Raw genomic sequence first — 10300 nt, forward strand, 5'->3', positions numbered from 1 at the left:
GAGGGAGCACAGCTGTGAATGTGGCTTGACCCAGTTTTCAAAAAGCTGCATGAATAACCAGTAATACGGTAGCTTTACATACATCCACTTTTTATTGGAAACATTTAAGTATTTTGGGGGGGTTTAAATGCCTATTCAAAAAAATAACCTGGAGAAAATGAAAGAAATGCACACTCCAAAGTAGGCTATCTGCATCGCTCATTACTGAACGCCTCCTCAGGTTGATGATAATCGTAGCAACATTATAGGGTGGAATTTTTCCTTTAAGAATGCCAAATGTTATGCAAATGTTATCTGTGCAACATTTCATAAATCAAATGGCGCAATCACACAATCCGTCGGGATGCCGCCAGCGCATGTCTGTCTCCATGCAGCCGCCACCTCCACCCTTCCACCCTCCACCTGTTTGTTTGCTCACGTCACAGAGTCCACCTCTCTCCTGCCATACAGCCTCTTTATGTTTCACTGATTAACATGATGCTGCATCGCTCTGGGCAACATGTAGCAGAACGATGCTTTTTTTGTTTTTACAATACAACTTCACACATCACAGGCACTCTTTGATAAGAAGTGACCCCAGATTATTGTCCATCTTAAATTAGTATTTGAGTCGTTGACCCAATTGTGACATTTCTTTCGCATGTAATTCTTTGTAAATATTTTGGACAAATTTTAGATCTCCAAATAAAGTTGTGTAGATTATCCTCCTTTTTATTTCTTTCGCCACATTAGCCTCTGTTTAATGATGGCTCGGTGATGTGATCCCAAGTTACTTGTATGACTGAAATGTTACTATAACGGATATAACTGATGGCCAAAACCATTCAAATAAACCTCAAATTCAAATCATATGCCTGTCCACATAGTGTAAGCAAATGTCCATTATGCCCTCAGTTTGTTTTGACAAACTTAAGACAGTCATTCTTCGGTTTATTTACCTGCCATTCTACAGTAAGTGAACCACAGCATGTAATGTATAGCTGACTGTAGATGAAAAGAACCACAAGGCTGCAAAAAATCAGAGTGTTTTAGCTGGAGTCTCTCTGCACACCAAAAACAGGCAAACTACTGTTCACTAACGGTGAAGAGGAACCTTCTCGTGGAGGACTCTTCAGACGAACACAGTCCCTCTCAGTTGTGCAGGGCTGAATGAGCTTGTTCAAGTAAATTAAATAGTCGTCACGAAGTGACCTCCAGCAGTGCCTCTTCACTGCTCTGTGTCCTCTACATTTTGATAAAGGATAATGGATACTGAAAGCCAATTAAAATGCCAATCTCAAGATCTCACAAAGACGCCTCCTGTTTTCTGTTTTCTGTCCTATAGAAAGCCCTCATACGAGGCGCTTTGAAGGCTTATTATTTGTAGGTTTTAGCCCCAACAGAGTGTGCAGATCTTCCTGATTTCTGACACCCTGTGAGGATGATGAGAAAGCTATGGCAGAAGACAAATTACAGAGGCTTACTGACAATCAGTCCTCTTTCTCCGCCTCCTTCGTCTTATACTTTGCTCACTCAGATGGCCAGAGGAAGATGTCAGTGATGAAGTATGGGGAGTTGAGAGCTAGTTGGAAGCAGGGCTCTTGTCAGCTCAACATCACCTTGATAAAACCAAACTTGTCATTGGGGGGATTTTTCTTCATAACTCTTTGACAAGACTGAAGCAGAGCTCTCCCACTGATCAATGTGGTGATCCTTCTTCAGCATCCCAGCACTGAAATGTCTTGTCAGGCTTCTTGAGGGTTTATTGGATTTCTGAGTGACGCGCTCTTCCTCAAGACCCATTTCTCTCTCTTGAGTAGAGATGTATCTTTGTAGATTTTTTTTCGGCAGACTATAGGGGGCCTTCAGATCACACACATAATGTCTCTTATGACGTCGCTACCCAGAAGGTTCAAAACAAAGTTTCAAAAGCAGGTTTCAGTCGGTAGGAGTAGCTCTGAATGGCTCTCGAACATGTGAGAGCATTCAAGAGAACAAATAGCCTGGATTGCTGCAGTGCATCAGTTAGAAGTATAATTCACTTCCATGAGAGCAATGTAGTGCCCATTGACTTTAGATCGACATAGAAGTGAAAGCATTTTACAGTTTAAAGTGACACTTCAACTGCAAATCACAAAAATACATATTTTCACTCGTGTCTGTAGTGTTATTTATCTATCCAGAGTGCGTCACCATTGAGCTAGCCAACCCTACAGCTCAGCTAAGTAGGAAGCCATTGAGGTTTTCTTCCTGCTTCCTGCATCAGGCTTTGAAGCCAACTTCAGTAGTGGCCAAACAGTGTAATGACAACATTGCACTTGGGCCCAAAAATACTTTTTTGCAAGTAGAAATACAATAATTTGTACATTATCTTGAGTAACCGGGTCATTATTTCTGAAGATTAATAATTGATAATTGAAAGAGGGTAGACCTCCATATCTACAAAACTCTGCAACTCACACCAAAACAATTTAGATGGATAAATAAGGTGAATGTCCCTTTAACGGTCAGACGCTGCAGCGAGTCTGTCATAGAAGAGAGGATTGGAGATGGATCATCCCAGACTCTCAGCCTTAAAAATGTGCAGTGTTATCACTTGTTCTCTAAACCAGTCCATCATACTTTGATATTATAAATCTAATCTCATAGTTCAGCTAATACAAACTGAATTAAGCTTCATCTGTGGGAAAAAAAAAAAAAAGCTTTGACAGGTATAAAGTAAAATTCTCAGCAATTGCCATTAAGTATGCTGACAATGCTCTCAAGGGAATTAATGTATTTTTTCAGACTCCGTGTTTTTCAACCCTCGGGCCTGGCTTCACATCGCCCTTGTTGTGGGGGTGTAATGATCACCGCAGCCTCCAGGGGATGCTAGTGGAGTGAGCTTCAGACTTCAGGCTTGTTTGTATAGACAATAATGCATTATTAAAGTAACATCGGGGACCAAAGTTTTTCAAAGATCACTTCTAGCATGAAGACATGTACACACAGGCTGTCTCAGTCTGTAGGCTGCGAGGTTTAAATGTATTTATGGATCCTGTATTTGGGGCAGTTCCTGGCCTAACTCTGTAGGGCCCGCAGAGAGCGTGTATGTGTGTCAGCAGAAGAGAGAGAAGTAGATTGATTAAAATTGCTATTTGAGGGCAGAAGAGATGACTGTGTGTGACACAGCGGTGAAGCATCATTTTCAAAATGGAAGCAGCAGCAGCAGCACATTACTGGAGAATATATTCCAGGCGTACATACGCCAACATCAGAAAATGTTCGACTTAAGTGAAGTACAGCTTTAAAGTCTCTTTCCATTGTGTCTTGGCTCAGTCCAGACGGCGTGTAATCCTCTTGTGTATTGTAGTTTGTGTTGTAGGTTATGCCTCAGTCTTTCATTCCTTCAAGCATTGTGCCTACTGTACCAGCCCCGTCTCATTCCACATCGCCATCCATTGTTCCTTGAAAATAGCTGTGACATCCATGTACTCTTATTTGATGTCTGGCTAGGATAGTGAGCTTGATCCCATTATGTGTGAAATGCATTCAGTTCCAGGAGGGAAAACAAATTCCCTCAAAGCATCCTGCATGTTTTTCCCCCCATTTTTTTTTTTCCCCCTCTTTCTTTCTTTGAAAAATGACACAAAAGCCAGCTCAGAGCAGACAGTTTAGCTGTGAGAGAAAGACTTAGTGGTTCGCCGTTAACAGAATCTCCTCTCTCTTCTTTTTTTGTCTCTCCTATGGTTCTTCCTCGCTCCTGCGTTTGTTGCCGCAGCGGGAAGGCTGTGAAGGACGATAAGACCAAAGGCGAGGCGGAGGTGAAGAACGCCACGGCCGAGGTGAAGACGGTTCCCAACGAGGCTCCCCAAACGAACGGCAACGAGAGTAAAGCGTAATTTCCCCGTCCGAGAGCAGCGGGAAGAAGAGGGCGGTTGGGGGTTGGGGAGGGTGGTCGGGTGTGAGGGTTTTTTGTTTTTTTTTTCGGGTTGAAAGAAAAAAGGGGGGGGTCACAGTCACTGAAACCTCAACGCAATGTCACACACCACCCGTCAGAAAAAAACAAAAAAAAACCAACAAAAAGCAACAGAAAAAAAAGAATAAAGAAATCATGGGTCTCTTTCTACAGTGTCTTCTGACCAGGAAAATGTAAAGACCTCATGCACATGCCTTAGTTCCTTTTACGTCAATTTCTATTTGTTTATTCGTCACATGAAAAAGAGAAATTCATACTTGTAGTTCACCCTCTATCCTGTATGTAATATTAAATCCATCAGCTGTTTAATACAGAGCAGAATCTATACTATTTTCCTCTAGATGAACATGGTTGGACTGTAGCTTTACTTCACAGATTACTGCCCACGCACACACACACACACACACACACACACACACATATAAGACTGGTACATTACCAATACTACTCTTCTTAATGCAGTATGGTCATCATCGTGGTAATGGATTATGGGTCTTTATTCCTTTGTCGATATTTTGTTGTGTTTAAATAATGTGCAGAAGTTACTGCCTATTTAGCTTTTTTTTAATGTGTTATTTCCAGGGCTAGAGATTAGAACATTAGCATGCCTGTTTTTTGCAAAGTTACTGTATTTCTGTACATGTTGCTGTCATTTGGTTCCTCTTTAGACGTTTTTTTTGTTTGTTTTTTGTTTGTTTTTTTTTCCTTAAATGTTGTCTCCATATGGTTCTGGTCCTTTAAAATCCTTTAGCCTAAAGCTATGAGAAGCGAAAGAAGACACAGGAGAGAAGAATCAAGGTTCAGAGGTTTCGACCCTGTCTCCCTAAAAAGTACTCTTTATACAGTACGTGTATATCGGTAAATGCTTTCAGCGAATACATTATGAAGGAAACAAGGATGATGTCGTTCTGTTCCCTTTCTGCTATCTAGCCGTTTCCGTTTTTATAATCCCCGTTGCTACGGAAAACAACGACGATCTCCAAAGCTGACAACCCTTAATTCTAAAAATGGCAAGCTGCCCTTAACCGCAACCCGGTCGCTAACAGCACAGTGGGTCTTTTTTGATGCCAGGGCTCGCATGCCCCAGACACCTGCAAAACAAGTTCAGATTTTGCAGGGACACCAGTGCTTCATTCCTGACTTCGGAATTCAAACAAGTCAGAGCATTTTTCCCCCCCCATACCCGGGTGGTTATGGGTGCAGCCAGACCTTTCTTAGATTGTGGACACCGTGCTGTGGAGTTTGATCTTGTAAAAAAAAGTTGTGCTGAACCAGATCTTTCCCTAGCCCTTAGCCAAGTCCTACGCCTTGGACAAACATCTCCATAAAACCGCCTGTCATGCCCCAGTGGACGTTGCAGGAAAGCGAATGAAATACAACGTCACCAGATGCGTTCATTAAAAACGTGATGTCAAACATTGCAGCCAGGATGACATTAAGTTCTTTTCAAAATGTATTTGCTGTTTTGTCTGAGCTGTATATGAACATATTTTTTTTTTGAAGGAGACAGGGTTTTGTTGGGTTTCGGGTAAAGAAATGGTCACATTGAAGAATAAAGCTGTGTTTCTTTTTTAAGGGAGCCACGTCCCTTACAGCCCAATTATCGAGATTCAGCGCAGGTCAGCTTGGGCTTTAAATTCCGAAGGACAAATTCTGCCTTATTCTGCCTAAATTTGATGGAAACTTCTGGTGTGTCTTATGTATCCTAAAAATCCACCAGTCGACTGTTCACACTGCTTTCTGTCCTCATCAACTCGTGAAGTCAGAAAATGATCACGTGACCAAATCTAGCGCTGTATGTTACGTGAGCAGGATCAATCTAAAAAGATGCCGGAGAATGTCGGTAAAGGAAGCCAGGCACTTCTTGGAGTAAATGTTAATCAAATTATATGGATAGATTTTCCACTAACATGGCACACCGTTTGCCATGAAATGAAACGCCTGAACTGTGTCCTTCCTGGGCATTCGAGGGCAACATTCTGCTGGTAATTTCTGCCCTCCCAAGTCGATGAGGACCACCTATTTAGTCATGGTGCGTGTGAAGTTCGCGATCTGAATTTAGAAATTATGCTGATGTGAATCCTCTGTAGTCCGTCCTAATCTCGGGAGCTCGCTAGACTTCAATGCCAACCAACTATAAACCACACTATAAATGTGTGAGCTGTTTATATTGTAATTTCTTTAGGTCACTGCGAGAACACGCTTTTATCTCCTTCTCTCTCTCTCTCTCACGCGCGTACAACTCACTCTTTCCAGATATCTCCTTTAAGCATTCCGGACCAGCTCTTTACCTGAGGTTTGGGGGTTTTAACAGTGACTCGAAGGGCCGTAAGTGTTCTGCCAGAACAATTTCAGTCAGCAGGTTTGGACTGAGAGGCAGACATGTTTGTCGAAAGTAAACAAGCCCCTCGCAAGGCAAACTCGTTAAAATCTTGACACATCGGTTTCCCTTGCCTGCGATTGGCCTCGAATATCCTATTCCGTTTGTTTCCTGGGGTTAACCATATTTACCTTCTTCTCCGGTTCATAGCCATTGTTGCCTTCTCTGTGCTAACCACTATTGTTCACTGCTTCTAAATGATCGGTCTGAGGGCTCGGCTTGCTGAGATTTCTACACCAAACGTCTGACAGCCCTCGGCCGTCGTCCTCTCTCTTTCACCACGACTGCTGTCAGCGTGCGTTTGTGTCACCACTGCTTCCACCACCTTTCATCTCCGTCTTTCATTAGCTCGTGCCTGCAGTGATGTGACATGTATTGTAGGTCTAGTACAGTTGACCACTTTGTTCAGCATTCACCGTGTCAACATACTCTCAACACAAGGTCCACTTACTGGAAATTCTCTGGAACAAGTCTGGAAGTTATTAAACGAGCCACAGTTGGCCTACAGATGTTGATCTTTTTTTGTGATTGAAGACACGCTTAAATCCCGATTCGTCGAGTTAAAGAAAGCCACAAAGCGAGCACACACATTGTGTTATTTAACATGGGTTTAGGAATTGGACAAGTTTGACTTCGGCAGTATCATTTTAAGGGATTTTCTGATTTCTTTCAGTGAGAGGACTGATTACATGATCATCGTCTGTGTCTCCTTTAACTGTGTCTGTTCATTGTGCATGTCCAGTACCCTCATACAGCAGTGTAACTGAACGTAGCATGCTAGGCAGCTGTAGTGTGTTTAATTTCATGTAAATACAGGTAATCATTTTACTGCTGAAACAAAAAACCATGAAAATGCTAAAACCAGGAAAAACGGGGCCAGGAAAATGAATTTAGTTGTGCATGTGGCGGCGATTAGCATTCCTGCAGCATCCGTGTTTGGCCGGGCTAGTCTAATCCTGGATTCTTACCTAATTTCGATGCAGACATTAAAGTCTAAAAGCCTCCAGGCGTTTAAAATGGGGATTTTCAAAGGGGAAACAATGGAATAAAAATGAAGCATAACCCAAGGAAAAAAAAAAGAACACTTTGTGAGAAATGTATTTCTTTTCATGGTAGTTTCTCTACTTACGAAAGTCAGGTTAAACTGTCTCACCAGCAAAAACACTGCCAAAAATGCTCCGTAGGCAAGTCAGGTGTTCGTCATCATCGGCCTGATGTGTAACCATCCGTCCAGTGGAGGAAGCTTATGCTAGTCCTGCTCTGATCATCAGGGTAAAGCCGAGCACATGCTGACATCTTCTCCCAACAGCTGTGATCTTACGTGTGACTCCCACCAGCAGCAGAGTATCTCTGTCCAGCTAGGACCAGTCACAGACCAGCACAGAAGGCCAACTAGTCCGCTCTGTACTCTTGTAATAACGGTGAAGATCAGCTCGTTATGGTTATTTAGCGCATGTTAACATCTCAGCATGCACACTGAACAGAAACACAGGGGTGACCGTGTTACCAGTCCTCTACGTACGATTACCTTCGAGTTAAACTACCATGATGAGGTTCAGCCAAACTTTAAGAAAAAGTCACAGGTTCTGAGGATTCACCGAGGAACTGTGCTGACTGACATAACTCATAAATTCGGCTTAAATTAGAGAGGCTAATACCGTTTCTGTGTCTGTAAATGAATGTACACTCTCAAGCCACTTAATCACAGCCTTTCAGTGGTCCAAAAATGAATGAAGAAAGAAATGTGGCCTCTTTTAACTAAGGAGGAGGGAAAATTGCTATGTGGTGTTTAAAGGTTTCTTTTTATGCATCGAACGTAAAAATGAAAGGATTTCAAAATGTTCTTTCGCAAGCCATAGTGCCCTGCTGTGGATTTGAAAGGTCTGGGGAAAAAAAAAAAAGGTAAAAAAAAAAAAAAAAAGTCCGACCATCTTTTCTTTGTACAGTGTTCCTCCTACTTTAGACTGCAAGCTAGTACACTGTGAATGTGTGAATCCATTGTGTCCTTTGTCATAGAGTTGAGCAAATAGTTTGATTGTGAAAAGATGTAGCCGTTAGTTTGAATTCCTGACGTCAACGTACAGAAGTCTGACAGCAGCCAACTGGAAAGACACAGTGCCTTTGAATAAGAAAAATGATGGCATGCATTCCATTCCTCTCAGTGTCTGTCCATTAAAGGTTTTCACATCTCCCCCTTCCTGCCAATTTTCTTTACCATTCACTACATTCCACAGGTGTAAAAAAAGAAATTGTTAGAATCGTGTCGTATTTTCACAGTGTGTTCCGTTATCGATGATGGGTCCTTCACACTGTCCGTGTAGGATGATTCTGGTTTATCTTTTTTTGTTTCATCATTTTCTATCTTTTTCGTCAACAGCGTTCTCACAAAGTTACTTAAGAACTGAGAAAGTGGAAACATCTCCTAAAGGCTGCCCGAGAAAAAATGTTGGCATTTACCACTCTGCATACCACAGTTATCTTTGAGTACAGTTTTCAAATTCATGTTGTGAACGAGCTGTCGTCTAGGGTTTGGAAAATCTCGCCTAGCCGTAACACCACCGCCGTCCTCCCCGCCATCTCCTGCCTGGCAGTCAGACAGGTTGTAAAGAAAGCCTCCAGCCATTTTGTGGTCTAGTGGACAAGAGCCAGTGCACCCAGGTACACAAATTCCGACATGCATAAATATATTTTCAGCAGAAGAAAACAGAAAAACTTAGAGAATTAGACCTTGGGTTGGTTGAATTGGTAGAAAAAATAAAAACACAAATTATTTTAGTCTTTTTTTCTTAAGCTTCTCATTGAGTTTGACCAAATCTGAGTTATTGTGTTTCCCCACTTGGAGGTCATCTTGAAGAGACTGTTAGAAGAACTTCAGTCCTGTCACCTCAAAATGCAAAATAATGTGTTGTTAATCAGAGAACAACACATGAACAAGGAGTGAAAAAAAAAAATCCCCCCAAAAGTCTATTTAATCACAATTAAGACTGACGATGTAAAATGCAATGCGTTTTCTCAACTTTGAAATTTGCAACTGTAGCCGGACCTGAAATAACCCATCAATTTCCCAATTTGGACACTTTCAAAAAACAACATTGGATTTTCTCTGTTTTTGGCACAAGCTCCTCGTCTGCCGTGCCACTGGTCATAACTGAAGTTGTATTGTGTGCGACACCTGAGGAAGAGCAATGCGAAATGATTGGTTTCATCAGCATCGCCATCCACTATAGTTACGGACATGACTCCGATATGTTACCGATATTTCAGGCGCGCTCACTTTCACTTTTATTTTGAAATAAAGTGACAACTTCTCTGACTGCTTGCGTTGGTAAGAACAGTGTTAGAAAAACAAATAGAAAAATAATGACGCAAATAAAAAAATAATATGTGATAAACCAGAATTACCCTTAAAGTAAATCACTTGGAGACACTTAACATGTCATAGATAGCTGGCATCACGTGAGAACAACATCCAGCAAACCATTCCATCTAAGACACAATGACACTTTGCTCAGGTCCCATATTCTCTAAATTATCTGAAATTGTTGGATTTGTCAGAGCAAGCATGCAAACTATATTAGATCAGGATAATATCATCACAGTTTTCGATATGGAAAAAAATAATGAAAGCTTCATGTGTTGTATTTGACCTTTTTTTTCCAAGTGTTGTGTAACTTGTGTCCTGTTCGCCCAACTTTTCATTTTTTGCTTCAAAAGAAAATTGTTTCTGCTTCACAAAGCTCTGAAATGTAATAAAGAAAACAAAAAGGGAGACGTGTCGTACGCAAGTTTTACTGTTTCTGCTGAAATACAGTGTGAAAATATACAAAAAGAACCATGTGAGCCTTTTTGTTTTGACCAGAAATCAAGCTGGCAATGTATTCCGGAACTGCAAATGTGGGACCGAGTTCTTGTGCAAGTTGACATGAAAACTTTCTCTACTCGCGGCTCCCGAAAATTCATTTGTGGAGGACACCGTGTGAGAA

The 10300-nt window shown here is 41.6% G+C and overlaps 1 protein-coding gene across 9 annotated transcripts in view; it reads left to right on the forward strand.

Moving 5' to 3' along the window:
• The window catches only part of ncam1a (neural cell adhesion molecule 1a), a 278226-nt gene extending 268140 nt beyond the window's left edge, over nt 1–10086 (forward strand). For all 9 annotated transcript variants that reach the window (XM_030438912.1, XM_030438914.1, XM_030438915.1 and 6 more), the window contains one exon: nt 3740–10086. In XM_030438912.1, the coding sequence (XP_030294772.1) occupies nt 3740–3860 (121 nt within the window). In that variant the 3' untranslated portion in view covers nt 3861–10086. The remainder of the gene's footprint in view (nt 1–3739) is intronic.
• The last annotated feature ends 214 nt before the right edge of the window (nt 10087–10300 follow it).

The sequence above is a fragment of the Sparus aurata genome, chromosome 13, assembly GCF_900880675.1.
Source record: "Sparus aurata chromosome 13, fSpaAur1.1, whole genome shotgun sequence".
In the NCBI taxonomy this organism is placed as follows: Eukaryota; Metazoa; Chordata; class Actinopteri; order Spariformes; family Sparidae; genus Sparus; species Sparus aurata.